General features: G+C 39.0%; 1 protein-coding gene across 6 annotated transcripts in view; it reads right to left on the bottom strand.

The window, feature by feature from the left end:
• The window catches only part of FKBP15 (FKBP prolyl isomerase family member 15), a 69,894-nt gene that overhangs the window by 25,201 nt on the left and 24,038 nt on the right, over positions 1–20,655 (bottom strand). For 4 of the 6 annotated variants that reach the window (XM_009244766.4, XM_054519355.2, XM_054519357.2 and 1 more), the window contains 10 exons: positions 20,252–20,367; positions 15,978–16,062; positions 15,277–15,346; positions 11,697–11,771; positions 11,263–11,361; positions 8,543–8,692; positions 7,583–7,651; positions 5,663–5,809; positions 3,053–3,195; positions 2,521–2,578 (listed from right to left, as the gene is read on the bottom strand). In XM_009244766.4, coding sequence (XP_009243041.2) covers positions 2,521–2,578; positions 3,053–3,195; positions 5,663–5,809; positions 7,583–7,651; positions 8,543–8,692; positions 11,263–11,361; positions 11,697–11,771; positions 15,277–15,346; positions 15,978–16,062; positions 20,252–20,367 — 1,012 coding nt within the window. 6 annotated transcript variants of the gene reach the window in all.

The following is a 20,655-nucleotide window of genomic DNA, read 5'->3' on the forward strand; positions in this document are numbered from 1 at the left end:
GAGATCTGTGGAGAAAAGGAAACAGGAGCTCTTTGTTTTAACTTCAAGTTCATTTAACTATGACTTGGCATTAACTACCCACTAGACCCTGTGCTAGAAGCTTCCATTAACTGATCCAAAATTTCAGAATGGCAAGTGAGTACAACTGAAGGTGCACAACATGAGCTATTGGGTGTAGAAGGAAATGATCATAACCTCCATTTTTATTATTATTATTATTTTTTTTTTTTTTTTGAGATGGGGTCTCTATCACCCAGGTTGGAGTGCAGTGGCGTGATCTTGGCTCACTGCAACTTCCATTTCCCAGATTTAAGAGGTCTTCCCACCCCAGCCTCCCAAGTAGCTGGGACCACAGGCGCTAATTTTTTGTATTTTTGATCGAGAAAGGGCTTCACCATGTTGCCCAGGCTGCATTTTTATTATTTCTAAGCTATCAATGTAAGACATTGAGTTTGCTTACAGGGACTGGTGGTACTTTATGTACATAATTTGTCAATAAACATATACTGGGAGTGTGTGCTTATTTTTTCTTAACTGATGATGTATCCAAAAAAAGTTGGATACATCAGGAAAGGACTAGTTATATAAACCATATGCACACAATGGAATATTGTGATATGCAGATTAAAATGAGGAAGCTCTCTATACACCAACATGAAAAGATTCTGCATTATATATATATATAATATAAATTATATATATATAGTTATATGGAAAAGGCAAGGTGCATTACATACAGAGTATGCTACTTTGTGTGTGTGAAAGGAGGGAGGTATAAAATATACATTTCTACTTGCGTGCACCTGCATAAAGAAACACTGAAAGAATATATAAGAAACTAATAAAAGCAGTTACCTAAGGGGTGTGAGATGGAATAGGGTAGATAAGGACAGGAATAGGAGTGAGTCCTCACAATGTAGATCTTGTTATATAGTTTTGATAACTGTGCCATATAAATGTAATTACCTATTCAAAACAAAAGATAAAAACTAAAATGGAAAAGAAAAAGAAAAAGAAAGGTGGTTAATTTCATGTTATGTGAATTTTGCCTCCATTAAAAAAAACAAATTTGTTTAAAAAAAAAAGAGAAGAAAAATAGTTGGAGGCCATTAGTCTGCTAGAAGTTACTATAGCCTTAGAAATAGGTAACAAGAGTTGTTATGACTACAGAGTACAATGGAACCAATATTGGACCATTTTTGTGACTGTTCAAAGATCTGAGATAATAATTATTCTTAAATTTTCTTCTGATTCTTTGATTTAACCTTCCGGGTTTAGGAGATCACTTCAAAACAATTATTTGCTTAATAATTCCTGTTGGATTGAATATAAACAAGTAAACTAGGGTTGCAGAGATATTAGCACCAATTTCACTCCATGCAACTATTCTGTTTCCCAGTGCAGTAGGTGAAGGCCACAGGGCTTCAGAATTTGAAGTGCCTCGGCCACTGTCTGGTCCACAGGCAGCAAACTCAGAAGCCTTCACAGACCACGCAGGCCAGCAGCAAACTACCATATGCATCCCTCTTAAAGGCATTCAAATCCGGATTTTACTAAAACAGCATGCTGGCACTCTCATCTTACAATTGGGGAAACACAGAGGCTCAGTGACCTGCTCAAAGTCCATCAGCTGGTGAATTAGTACAGAGCTCCTCTGTGAGAATGAAAGTATAAAGATATGTAATGTTAGCAATACTTATGATAATAATAAGAGCTAATGTTTACTGAGCGCTTACAATATGCCAGACACAATACTAAAAACTCCATAGGCATTATTTTATTTACAAGTCATAAAAATCTCTTTGAGATGGGCAGTATCTCCATTTTACACATGAGGAAATAAACATGAAGCTTAGAGAAGCTAAATTAAGGTCACAGAAAGCAAGCAGAAGAGAGCTTCTAGAATTAACCACTAACACAATCCTCTGAATAAATAATATTTCTAAAATTGAAGTGCACCTTAACTGAGAGAGGCTCCTCCCTCAGTTGAACACCAGTATCCTAATAATAATCACGGTGACCACTTATTAAAGACACACTGAACACAGGCTCTGAACTCAGCACTTTACAAATTATCTCTAATCCTCACAAAAACTGTAAAAAGAGACTATGAGTTCCTTTTAACTAATGAAGAAGCTGAGGATCACAGAAGTTAGACAATTTTCTCAAGGCCACGTGCTTATAAGAATCAAGATTTGAATCCCTATGCAGAAGCTGAGGCTAACTTACACTGACTCCCAAGTAAGGGGAAATGAACAAAGTAACCATTGATTTAGCCTAGAAACTTTTTAGCCTCTTAACTTTTTTTTTCTCTAACCTACCTATCCTAAGCACCTAAAACCTCAGCACACTAGGATTGAGGGAAAAAACTTTTTTTTTTTAAAGGAGAGACGAGGCCTCACTATGTTGCCTAGGCTGGTCTTGAACTCTTGCACTGTAGTGATCCTCCTGCCTCAGCTTCGAAAAGTGTTAGGATTACAGGTGTGAACCACCATGGCTGGCCAAGACTCTTATACTTACTGTATTTATTGCAAGTTGTTCACTGAGGGAGTTAGATTTGGTACGAAGAGCTGGCTCCCTGAAAGCAAATAGACCATATTCCAAGATTGAAAACAAAATCCAGAATCACAAGTCCAAATTATATTGGATAAGCAAATTGTTTTTTTAAACCTGTGCCAATTTAATGACTGTGAAACAGAATTTTAACTCTTCTTTCGTTTGCATAATCTTTGAATGCTAGTAAAGATGAACAACTTTCCATCCAAATGCTTATATTTACATTTTTTCCATGAGTATATAATTTTGTATTTATGCCCTTTGCTTAGTTTTCTTCCAGAATTTTGTAAGTATTCTGAGTTAGTGCTTTTGCAGCCTACGAATATTAAACCTTTGTCAGAAAAATCTGATACAAGTATCTTCCCCATTTCCCTGATCCCATTTTTTCCAGTTATTTAAAATTATTTTAGTTTTTAACTATATCTCTATTTCTGAACCCCTCTAAGAATCATTTTTATGAGCCATAAAAGAGCTTGATACAACTGCAGTATCTTACCCTGATTTGAAAGGTATTGATGTGGGTAGTGACACAACAGGATCAGCAGAGAGGTTGTCAGCACCAGGGATAGGAGACGGAGCTGCAGAATCACGGGAACTAACACTGTGACCATCAGAGCCAGAATCTCTGGCAAACTTCACCTAGGGAAAGAGTCATCGCAGGTGGAATAGGCTACAAATACCCTTCCCCTTTCACCCTCCTTTCATTTTACTTATTCTTCCTTACACAAGCCATTACCTGCTCATTGTAGGCAAATCAGAAAATGTAACTCAGCCAAAAAGACAAAGGTAGCAATCACCTGCAATCCAACTACCATTATATTATCTGTGTCTGTATATACCTTTTACAAAAATGGGCCATGCTGTTTTGTAACTTGTTTTGTTCACTCACTGACATGTTAACCTATTTCCATATCATTAAATATTAATTTGCAACATTATTTTTAACTACTGAAGAGTATATTTAACTTCAAGGGTCAGCCCTTCACTGCTATGATCTATAGGAAAAAGTCTCCAAAGGATTTTAGGAACTAAAGTCATAAATATCTATGCTATTAAAAAGTATATTTCACCAATTCCTCACTGTTAGACATTCAGCTTATTTCTATCATAAACAATGCTTCCGTGAACAGCTTTGTATGTGTATTTTTTATATAATCTTAAATATTTCCAAACTATAAATTAAATTTTAGTTAAATATTTCCAAACTATAAATTAGTTAAAATTGTTGGATAAAAGGTATGCTCATTTTGAAAGCTTTTAACCCATTTATGCCGAGTGTTCCATTATTGGAACACTAAGCTTGTGGGAGTTATTTATATCCTACTGCTCAAGGTCATCACCAAGGTCTGATTTTTCACAAAAAAAATTTGCAACCTCCAGCATAAATGGGTTACCATTAAATTTCACACCAGAAAGAGTGAACTAGTTTATACACCACAGTAGTGTATAAATCTTTCTGAACACTCTTGCCACATGGGGTATGATTCTCTACCAGCCTTGTGAATTTAATATGCATATCAATTTGTCATTCTTTGATTATTGGTAAAACAGAAAATTTTTTGTTTCACATGACAGTCATGATAAGACTCAAATTGGTTTGTTATCTATCACCAGCCATGATTTCTTCAAACTCAAAGGAAAATTGACAGAGAATATAAAAGCTGTAAAAAAGAAAAAAGGCAGCAGGGCACATGTCATTGAAAGAGGGCTAGAGTGGCCCAGCAGGATGACAGTGTCCAGTTAGGAACAGTTAAGAAAGCATCACTGAGAAGGGAAGCACATCCTTTCTCTGTGACAGGTATAACAGTCACAATGAAGATGATCATAATATTCCCTATTTGTATTGTATTTTAGAGTTTATAGTAACAAACCCTATCACATTTGAACCTAACAAACAGTATAAAGCCAACAGGATCATTTCGGGCAGGGAACAGGTAATATTAAGTTGACTAAGCACAATTTGTTGCACAGAAACTATATATATTCATGTTAAATTTTTTACATGGTACAAAAGGTACAGTGACAAAAAGTAAAACTTTCTGAACTCCATTTCCATTCTACAGAAAAAAAATCACTTTTAATGATTTCTTTTAAAGCTTCCAGGAATTTTCTATGAATATATGAGCATATATGTGTGTATTACGTATGTGTGTATACACATATATGTACATATGACTATGTACATGGATATGTATATACGTATACACACACACACACGCACACACACACGCATATGAGACCACACTATCCACAACGTTCTGCAACTTGCTTCCTTAACAATAGATTTTTCATATTCTTTAAGAGCTACATAAAAGTCTATGAAAAAAACATAATTTAACCAGTATCTTAATGATGGACATTTAGGTTGTTGCCAATTTTTTGCTATTACTATGTGACAGAGGTAGTCGTAGTAAAACATACACACACACAATCTTTGCATACTTACGTAAAGATATCAAGAGAATAAGTTTGTAGCCATAAAATCACTAAGTAAAAAGTATATACACTGGGCAGTAGTCACTATTTTATAGACAAAATAAAAAGCTTAGTGTGAAGATGTGACTTTTTTTTTTTGAGACAGAGTCTTGCTCTGTCACCCAGACTGGTGTGCAGCGGCATGATCTCAGCTCACTGCAGTCTCCGCCTCCCAGGTTCAAGCAATTCTCCTGCCTCAGCCTCCCAAGTAGCTGGGACTACAGGTGCATGTCACCACGCCTGGCTAATTTTTTCTATTTTTAGTAGAGATGGAGTTTCACCGTGTTAGCCAGGATGGTCTCAATCTCCTCACTTCGTGATCTGCCCACCTCGGCCTCCCAAAGTGCTGGGATTACAGGTGTTAGCCACTGCGCCCGGCCGAAGATGTGACTTTCTTAAAGTCACAACCACTTCTAGACTCTGAATAGAGAGCCAGGAAGGACATAATACTTTGGTCCTTAGATTTCAAAGCTGTTGCTATTTCTGACTACTCCATTTCTACTTTTTCAAAGAAAAAGAAATGCCTTCAGAACCTGGTTTTCAAGTATCTTCATTTATTTATTCATTTTATGTAACTAGCAAAGAGACAGGCAGAGGACTCATCAAACAAAACACAGACAGTTTCACTCACCCGCCTAACCTCCACCTCGAACACCAGGATCGAGTCCGTTGCTTGAGTCCAGCCTATTACCCCTTCTGAGCCAACAGCACAGGCTGGAGGGATAATAAGCAATCGCTTTCCTCCTTTTTTCATACCCAGCATTCCATCCTCCCAGCCCTTTAAAAATCAGATAGGAAAAGCTCATTAAACAAGAAGCTCCTCAGAAGACAAAGTGAAGTACAGCAGCAACAGGTTTCATTTATCCACACTTTCAGGTTTACTCAGTGCCTCCAGAGGTCAGGTCTGACTACTGCCCCATGTTGGTATAAGAATATCTAGAATACACCCTCTAAACCTACTTGTAAAAGCAGGCATATCTAGGGTTGCATGAAATATACTTATCTTAGATGATGAGAGAAAATGGGAGGAATAAAAGAACAGCAGTAAGAGAGAAAGAAAAGCTATCATTAAAAAGCATGTTTTCGGCTGGGCACAGTGGCTCATGGCTGTAATCCCAGCACTTTGAGAGGCCGAGATGGGGGATCACCTGAGGTCAGGGATTCAAGACCAGCCTGGCCAACATGGTGAAACCTCGTCTCTACTAAAAATACAAAAAAATTAGCCAGACGTGGTGGTGCGCTCCTGTAGTCCCAGCTACTCAGGAGGCTGAGGCAGGAGAATCGCTTGAACCCAGGAGACAGAGGTTGCAGAGAACTGGGATTGTGCCACTGCACTCCAGCCTGGGCGACAGAGCAAGACTCAGTTTCCCCCCACCAAAAAAGAATGTTTTCTAGGAAGTGTGGAAAGTGCTTTACATGCATGATCTTGTTTAAGCCCCTCCAAAAACTTCATAAGGTTGTCAGGATTATCCCCATTTTACTTCAATAACTGAAGCTCGTGGAGATTAAGTAACTAGCCCAAGATCACACAGTTAGTAAGTTGTTAAGCTAAGATTCAACATTAGATCTGTCTAGGTTCGGTGATCATGACTTAACTGCTATGATCTATGGGAAAAAGTCTCCATAGGATTCTGGGAAAAGCGGTCATGAAATGATGGAGACAACCTTTTTGCCACACAGATGAATGAGTACAGCATAATGCATCATCACTACCATGTCCTGACACCATAATATACCACGTGTAAAACATTCTTTATTTTATAAAACACCTGCACAGTTAATAAAGAAAAAATTCACAACTTGAACCCAAGTTCTTGGATTCCAACCCCAGTGCTCCTCCGCTGCTGTCACAGTTGCCTCCTACAGTGATTGGAAAGTGCTGATTCAAAGCAACCCAGACAGATGAGATTCAACCCTTTATGATAAGTTTCGAGAAGAAACTGTCTCACTTTTTCCCCTGTTAGGCTATAGGAAGGATGAAATAATATTCTCAGAGTCATAGAATGGAAAAGAAAAGGTCAGGACTACAGAAAACAATTGTAACCATCTTCAATATAGTGTCTCATAGATAAAAATCTCCCAAATGCAATGTAACACATTTTCCCTTTGTATTCTTCATCCAGGCATTTCCAGATGTCAAAAAGATAACCTGATTAGAAATTCCACAGGCCGGACACGGTGGTTCACGCCTGTAATCCCGGCACTTTGGGAAGCCGAGGCGGGTGGATCACCTGACATCGGGAGTTCGAGACCAGCCTGACCAACATGGAGACACTCCATCTCCACTAAAAATACAAAATTAGCTGGGCGTGGTGGCGCATGCCTGTAATCCCAGCTACTAGGGAGGCCGAGGCAGGAGAATCGCTTGAACCCGGGAGGTGGAGGTTGCAATGAGCCAAGATTATGCCATTGCACTCCAGCTTGAACAACAAGAGCGAAAGTCCATCTCAAAAAATAAAAATAAAATAAAAAAAGAAATTCTACAAAATTTAATCTAAGTTAAACCCACTGCAACTGATAAAACCATAAAAAAACACAGTTAAGCCTTTACCTTGATGACTTTTCCTGATCCTAATTTCAAGCGAAGCAACTTATCTTTGTTAGCAGTGGAGTCAAAAACCTGCAATTTGATCGAAGGAAATTAGGCCAGCCAATTTCAAAAATAATAATAACCATTATGATATTCAACTAACTACATACCAGCACAGTACTTCTGGAATAGGGAATGTCAAATATACTGGGAAGATAGTTTCTAAAGGACCTGAAATATTAGACCACATCATAGCTAAAGGGTATTATAATGAATATCTCTGAAACAGTGATTTCCCAGGTTTAGAAAAAAAAACACATTACTACAACTGTGTATTCAAGCATTTTTCATCCACAATACACTTTCAAATAAATTATCTCATTTTGATGCTGACACTAACCCTGCCGAGTAAGCAGAGCAAGATCATTAGCCTCCATTCACAAATGGAAAAAAATAAGAGTATAAATGACTTGATCAAAGTCAAATTAGTATATAATTGGATCTCGAATTCAGATTTTTCTAAACTCATAGTCTAAAGGTCTTTCTCTCATATGATATATTGCTTTTAATGGCTCAATAATATTAAAACACAGTAAGTTCAATGTATTTACAGTATCTACTATAAGAAAAACTATAAGGAGGGTCTAAAAAGAAGTTTTAAGACTTAATCCCATAAGAATATATTCAAGTGTAAAACCGGTATAGGAGGACAAGACATACACATGAACAACTGGCAAAAATAATAGTACTGGGGAAATTGGTTCCCACTTTCCCTAAGTAGAAGTGACAGAGTGGCACTGAGGATCTTTTGCACATTCACATTTCATAATATGCCCCCAAAGCAATTGCAGTGTCTAAAGTGGGGCTCCTAAAATATTTCTATTTGACAACAGCAGCCGTTCACAGTAATAGTATCTTCCCTGGGAATAGCCCTCATGCTATATAAGTTTACAAAAGAACTTGCAGGGTGCATTTTCTTACCTGGCCCAGCACGTGATTCTGAAAGAGCCAGCCAGTATAGGCCACTTCCAAAGAATCTCCAACTTCTACAGCAGGGCCGTCTGCCACAATGAGGTCCTGGGAGAGCACTGCATCCAGGGAAGAGGTACTGTTGCACTTAGCAATGCACACCTGCAAGACAAAATCAAAGCAGCATAAATGTAGTTTAAGCTCAATAAGTACTCATTCCTTTATTGCTACTGCTCTTTCTCAAATAGCTTCATCCACTAACAAAACAGATTACATGTTTAGAAGTAAACCAAACGAAAGCCAGTTATCTTGCCAGGGACCAAAGTGCCTAGGAGTATGGCTTTGTAGTCAGAATGTCTGGGTACAGATCCAGGCACTGCCACTTATTAACTTTGTGACCCTGGCCAAATAATCTCTATGTACCCAAGATGGAGAGGATGCTTCACAAATCTCATAGGATGGTTATGAAAATTAAATGAGCTAACTTAAGTAGAGTACTTGAAAAGGTACCTGGCAAATAATAGTAAGTACTTAATAAACATTAGCTATTGATGATCATACTGATTTACTGTTTCAGTGTTTGGGAACCTAGGAAAGAAAGGGGAGCTTTGAAAAAATGTCAGAAGGCACTTCTAAAGACTGCAGGAGAAAGAAGGGCATTTACAAAATCATGTTGCATTTCCAGAATCCTCATCAATACCATCTACAGATTTGGCCATATTATCTTAGGACAAACCTTAGACAAAGGAGTCAGGGGCATCTTTGTGAATAATTATTCTATTCTATTTATGAATAATTATTCTTGGGCTTGTGTTTTAATATTATTAAGCCCTCAAAAGCAATATAGTATGAAAGATCTTTATGAGTTTAGAAAAATGTGGATTCGAGACCCAATTTTATCAGTGTTTTAACATAGTATCCATTAGGAACTTGCTGCTCATTTTCTTTTAAAAAGTTTCAGAGGCTGGGTATGGTGGTTCACACCTGTAATCTCAGCACTTTGGGAGGCTGAGGTGGGTGTATCACAAGGTCAAGAGATTGAGACCATCCTGGCCAACAAAGTGAAACCCTGTCTCTACTAAAAATACAAAAATTAGCTGGGAGTGGTGGTGTGCGCCTGTAGTCCCAGCTACTTGGGAGGATGGGGCAGAAGAATCGCTTGAACCCGGGAGATGGAGGTTGCAGTGAGCCGAGATGGCACCACTGCACTCCAGCCTGGCAACAGAGCAAGACTCTGTCTCAAAAAAAAAAAAAAAAAAAAAAAAAGTTTCATTATTGTAATCAAATAAAAACAATGAGGCATCATTTTTTTTTTTTTACCAAGTGAAGAAGATCAAAAGAAAAAAAGGATCATTCTAAATGCTGGCAAAGGTATGATGAGAAAATTGATATAAATGTGAAATAGTACAATCTTTCTGAAAAGCAGTGTGCCAAAGTGTATTAAGAACCTAAAAATATCTGGACCTTTTGACCCAATCACTCACTTACTGAAATAAAGCTTATGGAAATATGTAGGGGGGGAAAAAGGACAGACTTCTATAAAAAATGCTCACCACGGTATCATTTATTGCAGAGACAGAAAACAATCTAAATGCACAACATAAGGTTAATGATTACATCAATTAAGAAACAAATGTTATGGGCTGAATGTTTGTGTCCCCTCCGAATACTTACACTGAAATCCTAATTCCCAGTGTGACAGTATTAGGAGGTGGGGCCTTTGGGAGGTAAGTAAGCCAGGAGGGTGGAGCCCTCATGAATGGGATTAGGGACCTTATTAGAGAGATACCAGAGAACTCTCTCACCCTCTTTCTACTATGTGAGGATACAAGAAGAAGATAGTCTGCAACCCAGAAGAGGGTCTCACTAAAACCCGACTGTGCTGGCACCCTGATCTCAGACTTTCAGCCTCGAGAACCGTGAGAAATAAATTTCTGTTGCTTAACCAGACTACGGTAATTTGTTACGGTAGCTTGAATTGACAACATGCATATTATGTAGCCTTCAAAAATGTTTCCAAATAGTTTTTCATGAGGTAGGAAAAGATGAATTATACATTTTTAAATAAAATAAGCAAGATAAAGAACTATTAAAGGACTGTATCTACTTAGGTATATTATGCATAGAAAAAAGGAAATATGTTAATAGTGGTTACTTTGAGTAGTAAGACTATGAGTGATTTTTTTTAATGCTTTTCTAAATTTTCCATAATGAGTATGTAGTAACTTAACTCTCTCTCTTGCTCTATCTCTTTCTCCCTCTTTCTTTCTTTCTTGTACAGATGGGGTTTCACTATGTTGCCCAGGCTGGTCTTGAACTCCTGGGCTCAAGTGATCCACCTGCCTCGGCCTCCCAAAATGCTGGGATTATAGGCATGGTGTGAACCACCACACCCAGCCTAAAACATTCTTTGAAAACACTATTTTTTAAAGATAGTTTTATTTATTCCTTAAGATAATTTATGTAGTAGAAAATTATTTAATATAGTAAGATTACATTTAGTCTTTCTCTGTTAAAAAAGAAAAAGACTAAATTGTCAAGCAGTTTCAGTAAGTATTCCTATTATTTTCCTGAAATCATACAATAGGTTGAAGTGGCAAATTTAGTGGGTTTTTTTATGCTAGTCACTAACAAAACACAGCAGATTATGGGTTTTCTATATGTTTCCCTAAAATTAAGGGAAATCCAAACAAGTATTCTGGCTTTTCACAGGGAGAGTAAGATGTTATCACCTGCTTATTGAACTCCACAGCAGCCTTTTCCGACTCAAACATGATGGACCAGTTCTGTCTCTGGTCATCATAAAAGGTGCTGTAGTTATTGGGCCGAACCTGGAGAAAGGAGAAATATTAAGATAATTCATCCACAAGCAGTATTATACCAGATAAACATGACTGCCTAAGCTCATAGAGTAGGGTCGTGACTCAGGTGGACCCAAAGAGAAGTATCAGAGATCTTTCTTCTTCCCTCTCACCCTCTACGATTCACCCTTTAGTCCACATTCCCAGAAGGAGCCAAGAGACCTTTCTGAAAGGTTCTGTTAGATACTCACAAGGACATCCAGGGCTGAACCAGTGGATCTAATTTCTACTAGGTACAATCAGACCAGTCTCTCCTGTAAACCTATCCCGAAGGAGCTAATGATTCCAATATGATGAAGTCTTACCATTAGCTCAAAGTTCACATGAATCCTAGCAACCGTAACTGGCTGTTGCTGACTGATATAAAGAAGAATCCTATACTGTAGACAGCAACGACAGATAGAAAAAAAAAAGAGAGAACAGAAGTTAAAAGGCAGTATAAAATCAGCAATAAGTATCAAGGGTTGTGCTTCATGCAGCTATTAAACTCAAAATCTATTCATCCTTTAAGGCTTCAACTTTAAATTTTATCTTCTCACTGTCCACATTAATCTCTTCTTATTTTGGCCTTACTGTTTAACTGTAATTGGCAATGTCTTCATTTTGTTGGTGTTTTCATTTATACAAGGGGTGACTAAGAGAGAGTGGCTGGTTGTGTAAAAGAAAATACAAATTGTTTTTAAATTGATGAAAAACATAAAATACATGTACATTATACGTGTATGTGCCCACGTGACCATCAACCAGATTAAAAAAATAGCAGAGCATTTCCCACACCACAGGAAGCTCCCTCATGCCCTCCCTAGTCAATAATCCCCACCCTGAGGTAACCAATATTCTGACTTCTATTGCTGATTAATTTTGCTTTTTTTTTTTTTTCTTTTTGAGACAGAGTCTCTCTGTCGCCCAGGCTGGAGTGCAGTGGCACAATCTTGGCTCACTGCAACCTCCGCCTCCCAGGTTCAAGCAATTCTCCTGCCTCAGCCTCCCAAGTAGCTGAGACTACAGGTGCACACCACCACACCCTACCAATTTTGTATTTTTAGTAGAGACCAGGTTTCACCATGTTGGCCAGGTTGGTCTTGAACTCCTGACCTCAGGTGATCCTCCCACCTTGGCCTCCCAAAGTGCTGAGATTACAGGTGTGAGCTACCACACCCAGACAATTTTGCTATTCTTAAATTTGTATAAATAGGATTATACAGAGTATACTATTTTGTCTTGCTTCTTTCACTCACCGTATCTATAAGAGTAAGCCTTGATACTTCATGTTCCAGTATTTTGTTCTCTTTTATTGTCACGTACTATTCTATTATGTGAATATACCATAAACTCTTCATTCATTCTCCTGTTTATAAACATTTGAGTTGTTTCCAGCTAGAGGCTACTATGAATGATACTTCTATGAACATTCTCCATGTCATTTTTTTTGAGACGGAGTTTCACTCTTGTTGCCCAGGCTGGAGTGCAATGGCATGATCTCGGCTTACTGCAACCTCCGCCTCCCAGGTTTAAGCAATTCTCCTGCCCCAGTCTCCCAAGTAGCTGGGATTACAGGCATGAGCCATCATGCCTGGCTAATTTTTTTGTATTTTTAGTAGAGACGGGGTTTCTCCATGTTGGTCAGACTGGTCTCGAACTCCCGACCTCAGCCTTGGCCTTCCAAGGTGCTGGGATTACAGGCGTGAGCCACTGCGCCCAGCCTCTCCATGTCTTTTGAAAGACATAGACATTCATTTCCCTCAACTTAAAGAATGTCCTTTAATGTTCCTTGTAGTGCAAATCTACTACAATGAATTCTCTCACTTTTGTTTGGCTGAAAATTTATTTTGCCTTCATATTTGAAGGATATTTTTGTTGCTATAGAATTCTGTAATAGGCAGGGTTTTGTTTTCCTTTCAGCACTTTTAAAGATGTAATTCTACTGTCTTTGGATTCCAATTACATGGACGTTAGACCATGTCCCACATCAGTCTTTGCCCTGGTCTCTTTCCATTATTTCTTCTCTCTGTGCTTCAGTCTGAATATTTTCTATGGAACTGCCTTCGAAGTCACTAATTCTGTCTCCTGCTGTATTCTTACTCTGTTAAACCCATCCAATATGTTCTTAATTTCAGAAATTGTATTTTTCAAATCTAGAATGCCATGTGATTATTCTTATAGATTCTAATTTTTTAAATTCTCCATCTTTTCATCCCTTTTGTACTTTTCCTCTATTTTCTTTAAGACATTATTCCTAGTTGTTTTAAGTGCTTTGTATGTTAACTGCAATGTCTAGATTATTTGTGAGTCTGCTCCTAGTTTATTTATTCCCTTGATTATCAGTTACATTTTCCCACCTCTTCACATGTCAAGTAATTTTTTACCATAGGCCCAACTCGTATATAAAACAACATGGGGGATAAAATCATAAAACTCTTAGAAGAAAACATAGAGGTAAATCTTCATGACCTTGGTTTTGGTAATGGATTCTCAGATAAAACACCAAAAGTACAAGTAACAAAAGAAAAAAATTGATAATATGGACTTCACCAAAATTAAAAACTTTTGTACATTAAAGGACATTATCAAGAAAGTGAAAAGATAATCTATAAAATATCTGTAAATAAGGGTTTAATACTCAGAATATATTAAAAGACTACTACAACTCCACAACAAAAAGACAAACAATCCAATTTTTTAAATGGACAAAGGGCTTGAATAGACATCTCTCCACAGAAAATACATGAATGGTCAATAAGCAAATGAAAAGATACTCAACATTAGACATTGGGTAAAATGCACATTAAAACCACAATAAAGTACCATTCCACACCTACTAGAATGGCAAGAATTTAAAAATAATAATAATAACAAAATGCTGTCTAGGATGTGAAGAAACTGAAACCCTCATACATTGCTTGTGGTAACGTAAAATGGTGTGGCTGCTGTGGAAAACAGTTTGGCAGTTTCTCAAAAAGTGGTACATAAAATTACCATACGAGTCAGCAATTTTCACTCTTAGTATACAGCCAAAATAGGAACTTGACCATATACTTTTACGTCAGTCTTCACGATACATATTTTTTTGTCTATTCCCAATAGACAAAAGGTATAAACAACCCAGTGTCCATCAACTGATGAATGAATAAACAAAATGTGGTATATACCCACAATGAAATATTTTTCATTCATGAAAAGGGATGAAGTACTGATGCATGCTAAAACATGGGTGAACCTTCAGGACATTATGCGAAATGAAATACATCAGTCACCAAAGACAAATACTGTTATGATTCCACCTATATTAGGTACCTAGAAAGGGCAAATTCATAAAAACAAGAAGTAGATTTGACCTTATGGGCAACTGGAAAAAAGGAAGAAGTAGAGTTATTGCTTAATGGTTACACTTTCTGTTTGGGAAATGGATAGTAGTGATGGTTGCTCAATCAATACTGTGAATGCAGTATTCACGGTATTGAATACTGTGAATACTGTGAATGCAATTAATGGCACTGGATTATGCACTTTAAAATGGTTAAATGGCAAAATTTATCTTATATATACATATGTATGTGCATACATATGTATGTGTTTGTGTAGGTGTGTGTACATATGCACCCCACAATTAAACAACAAACAAACAAAAAAATGCCCAAATTCTTAAGCTAGAATCATATCACAAAGGTCAAATTCAACAATTTTGAATGGTTGGATTTGTTTTAATGCACAATAGTAAGCAAAATGTGATCATTTACTATATGCTTGATATTATAAATTAACATTCAATACAAACAATCAACTTTATCTTCTGATAAACAAGACATTGGGCAAGCCAGATAAAAGCCAGCTCACTGGTATTATTTGGGACATCTGAATATACATGAGATGTGGGAGCACTCTCACCTCTCTGGCTGTGTGGTTCCCCAGAACTGCAGCACCAAATTTGCCCTGCTTTACATATTGACCATTTGTGCTATACAAGGAAGAGAAACAACAAGTATTAATACTTCCCTAAATTCTGCAGGACCAGCTTTCTTTTCTGTCATACAGAAGTGGGAACAACAGTCATTCAGCCTCTAGACAGGGACATGGGTGAGCAGTTTAAATTTTTTTTTTTTTTTTTTTTTGAGACGGAGTCTCTCTCTGTCGCCAGGCTGGAGTGCAGTGGCACGATCTCGGCTCACTGCAACCTCTGCCTCCCAGGTTCGAGCGATTCTTCTGCCTCGGCCTCCCAAAGTGCTGGGATTACAGGCGTGCGCCACTGCACCCGGCCCAGCAGTTTATAATTTAAAGCTCACATACTACTTCCTTACTCTTTAAATATAAATATCTATCATTCATGCTATCTCAGTGGAGAGGCTTTCTTTGAGCATTTGACAGCTGTTGAGGGTATAAGCACTCCCTAAAGACAGTAGACAAGATAATGGCTTTTCAAGTTTTACCACAGAAATCTCCAATTCAGATGTTAAAAGTTCTACTGATATTTTGTCCGTGAAAGGGCTAAATAACCGTTTTGCAACAAACAGGTTTTTCGAGAAAAAGTAGAAGCTTAACTGCACGCCCTTCCACCAAACTTCAGAGGGTGTTCCTTCTCAGCGACTTACTATCGATATGCATGGACTGCTGTTGCGACCAGTATTGTGGGAGTGCTCATGGTGGCTGGTGCTGTTTTTGGTATTGCCTGATTTCCTGAAGATGAACAAGAAAACAAAGTTGTCATTCACTTCTTGCTTTAAACTAATTTTTTTTTAAGACGGAGTTTCACTCTGTTACCCAGGCTGGAGTGCAGTGGCGCGATCTCAGTTCACTGCAACCTCCACCTCCCGGGTTCAAGCAATTATCCTGCCTCAGCCTCGTGAGTAGCTGGGATTCCAGGTTCGTGCCACCACGCCCAGCTAATTTTTGTATTTTTAGTAGAGATGAGGTTTCACCATGTTGATCAGGCTGGTCTTGAACTCCTGACCTCGTGATCCACCTGCCTCAGCCTCCCAAAGTGCTGGAATTACAGGCATGAGCTACCGTACCTGGCTTTAAACTAATTTTTAACCATTGAACTAGCTTCAAAATTGATCTTTATACTTTACAGTTAGTGTTGTAATGTTTTTATGATTATCCTTATTTGATCCACAAAGCAGCCCTATGATCTAGTCTGGGGGTGAAGAAACTGAGGTTCTAATCACCCAAGTGCCTCACACAATTATACCATTATAGTGCCTAGGTCTGAAACCCATGACTCCAACTCCCAAACCACACACCCCAAATAAGTCTTTGGCTAGACAAGGAGTACTGTCTAAAAAGTGAGGTCATAGTCCATTTATTTATTTTCTCCTTCCAGTATTTTGACAGCTATAATATATGAAAATAAAGTTATTTCCCCTTCCCTGACTTCTAAGGTGGGAAATTCAGTAAGATATTTAAATCACACCCATTAATTAATTTCACAAAGTACAACAGAGTAGGCTGGGCGCAGTGGCTTCTGCCTGTAATCCCAGCACTTTGGCAGGCCGAGGCAGGTGGATCACGAGGAGTTCGAGACCAACCTGGCCAATATGGTGAAACCTTATCTCTACTAAAAATACAAAAATTAGCTGGGGGTGGTGGCGTGCACCTGTAGTCCCAGCTACTCATGAGGCTGAAGAGGAAGAATCGCTTGAGCCTGGGAGGCAGAGGTTGCAGTGAGCCGAGATCACGCCACTGCACTCCAGCCTGGGTGACGGAATGAGACCCCATCTCAAAAAAAAAACAAAAAAAAAAAAAGAGAGAGAGACTACAGAGTAACACTAACATTTTCAAATACCATGTTAAGAGTAAATCACATTTATGCTCACTATCTGAATGTGATGGAAGTGTAGTGAGATAATACTGATGCGGACATGACATGCAAGAACTTATATTTCGAAAGAACTCTTGTTTAATTTTTTCTGTATTAACACTTTTTTTTCTGATTATAGAGTACAAGTGCATTGTAGAAAACTTAGAAAATACAGAAACACATAAATTAATATGAAACATTTTTGTGTGTACTTCCAGTTATCTCCTTATAATAAATTCCTTAAAATGGAATTATGGGATAAAGGAGCATAAAAAATTTAAGGTTTGGTTACATCCTGTCAAACTGTTCCTCAGGCTGGATGAGATGGCTCACACAGGTAATCCCAGCACTTTGGGAAGCAGAGGTGGGCAGATCACTTGTGGTCAGGAGTTTGAGACCAGTCTGGCCAACATGGCGAAACCCCATCTCTACTAAAAATACAAAAATTAGCCAGGTATGGTGGCGTGCACCTGGAGTCCCAGGTACTTGGGAGGCTGAGGCACGAGAATCGCTTGAAACACAGGAGGCAGAGATTGCAATGAGCTGAGATCATGCCACCGCACTCCAGCCTGGGTGACAGTGCGAGACTCCATCTCAAAAAAAAAAAAAAAAAAAAAAAATTCCCTTGAACAGAGAGGGTCTTCTGTATTGCTACTTTATTTATTTGTAAATGCCTAAAGAAAACTGTATAGGCAATCTTGCTTCTACAGCTCCCCGCTAAAAGCATTAACAAACTCATAGTTGCTGTCTTCTGATTTAAATAATCAAGTTAGCCAGGTGCAGTGGCCAGGAGTTCAAGGCCGTAGTGCACTGTGATGGCACCTGTGAATACCACTACATTCCAGCCTAGGCAGCAAAGCAAGACTCTGTTTCTAAAATTAAGTACAATAAACAATAAAAATAAAAAACCAAGTGTTTTCATTGGGTGGGAACTAAGGTTGTTTCTTTTTCTCCCATTAACTCAACCACTTTAACGCTGAAGCACACTGCTGATGAAGAGATGTGCCACAGGAAATATAAAAGCATAGCCTACTAGAAATCTGGCCAGGTTATGACTTGGAGAATAAGAGAAGCACCTACAGCAAAACTGCCTAAAGTAATAGGTAATATTTAAGGCAGGGGTCAGCAAACATTTTCTGTAAAGGGCCTATAGGCTGTGGTATAATATGAAACATGTTTGGTCTTTGTCCTCAGTTCCTGACACAGTGCTCCTAAATCCCTTTTAATTTCCTGAGTGATAAGAGTGGTAGGAATATCTTTTGTATAATCCAATTTTAGCCAGCATGATAAGGAAGGAGGTCCCCTTTGCTTTAACCTATACAACAAAAGTAACTTTGAAAAGACCAACTGTTTTTTGTTCTGTTTCTGCTTTCTTCAGCCCTTTTCTGCCTATAAAGCCAACCTCCTCTGCTCAGCTCATCACAACATTCCATTTTATAGAATGAAGTATTGCCCAATTCTAGAATCTCAAATAAAAGCCAATTAAGATCTTAAAACTACATGTGTTATAACTGTATCTTTTGACAATGAGGTGACTTAGAGTGGGGCCCTAGAGGGGTGGAGCCTCAGGATGGAGCCTACAGCTAATCTGTCCAGATAAAACAAGTGAAAAGTAGGTCTTCCTTCTTGCCAAAACACTGGACAGTGCCTACTTAAGAGTGCCTTGGGCAGAGTTTGGGAGAGCTGTGTCCATATGGGGCAGAAGGCCTTGCTTTCGAACCTCTCCATCAGTTCCCAACAAAGCACACACCATCTAGCTGCTAGAAATCAGGATCCCAGATCTTAGCGAAGCACTCACCACTGGGGGTGAGCTTAGCCAGACTGGTCAAGGATACACAACCTGGCATGTCACTTTTGGAAGGCTGCTAACCCTTCCATCTAACCTGATAAGGCACAATCCTAGTGCCAGTTGTGATGGCTAATTTTTTTTTTTTGAGACGGAGTCTCGCTCTGTCGCCAGGCTAGAGTGCAGTGGCGTGATCTTGGCTCACTGCAACCTCCGCCTCCTGGGTTCAAGCAATTCTCCTGCCTCAGCCTCCCGAGTAGCTGGAACTACAGGTGAGCACCACCACGCCCAGCTAATTTTTGTACTTTTAGTAGAGACAGGGTTTCACCATGTTGGCCAGAATGGTCTCGATCTCTTGACCTTGTGATCTGCTCGCCTTGGCCTCCCAAAGTGATGGCTAATATTGAGTCTCAACTTGATTGGATTGAAGTACACAAAGTATTGTTCCTGGGTGTGTCTGTGAGGGTGTTGCCAAAGGAGATTAACATCTGAGTCAGTGGACTGGGAGAGGCAGACCCACCCTCAATCTTGTTGGGCACCATCTAATCAACTGCCAGCGTGGCTAGTATAAGGCAGGCAGAAGAAGGTGGAAGGGGCTGACTTGCTGAGTCTTCGACTTTCATCTTTCTCCTGTGCTGGATGCTTTCTGCTGTCGAACATCAGACTCCAAGTTCTTTGGCTTTTGGACTCTTGGACTTACACTAGTGGTTGGCCAGAGGCTCTCAGGCCTGCAGCCACAGACTGAAGGCTGCACTGTCTGCTTCCCTACTTTTGAGGTTTTGAGACTTGGACTGACCCACTACTGGCTTCCTTGTTCTTCGACTTGCAGACAGCCTATTATGGGGCTTTACCTTGTGATCGTGTGAGTCAATTCTCCTCAATAAACTCCCCTTCATACATACGTATATCCTATTAGCTCTGTCCCTCTAGAGAACCCTAATACACTCTTGTTTTTATTTTGTTTCAGTTTTGTTTGTTTTTTTTTTTTTTTGAGACGGAGTCTCGCTCTGTTGCCCAGGCTGGAGTACAGTGGCTCACTGCAACCTCTGCCTCCTGGGTTCAAGAGATCCTCCGGCCTCAGCCCCGCTAGTAGCTGGGATTACAGGCACATGCCACCACACCTGGCTAATTTTTGTATTTTTCGTAGAGATGGGGTTTTGCCATGTTGACCAGGATGGTCTCAAACTCCTGACCTCACGTGATCCACCGGCCTCGGCCTCCCAAAGTGCTGGGATTACAGGCATGAGCCACCTCGCCCGGCTAATACACTCTTAACTTACCTGTTGCTGCCGTTCCCTGGCCTTTCTTAGGCTGTTTTGGGGCTGTGTACTGGAAAAATTCATTTCCATGGCCAGCAGCTGCCTGATCCAGTCCAAAAAGTGAGGCCAATCTGGCACTGTTAGTAGAAAATGAAAAATGAAATTTCACTGATATACCCCAAACCTGGAATTATTATAAAAGCTGCTCATCTCCAACCTTGAACAAATACCTCCTTGACTACATCCCACCATTCAATACTAGAAACACTTCAAGCTAGGAAAGCTGATTAAAAATTAAAAAAAAAAAAAGAAATAAAAATATTGGACATAGCAAAGTGTCTTTGAAATCAAGATTGTGTATGTGATTTGAACATCATCAGTTGACCCTGTTTATCCCCAGGACCTTGGTCAAGGCATTTCTTTTT

The sequence above is a fragment of the Pongo abelii genome, chromosome 13 (assembly GCF_028885655.2).
Source record: "Pongo abelii isolate AG06213 chromosome 13, NHGRI_mPonAbe1-v2.0_pri, whole genome shotgun sequence".
Lineage (NCBI taxonomy): Eukaryota > Metazoa > Chordata > Mammalia > Primates > Hominidae > Pongo > Pongo abelii.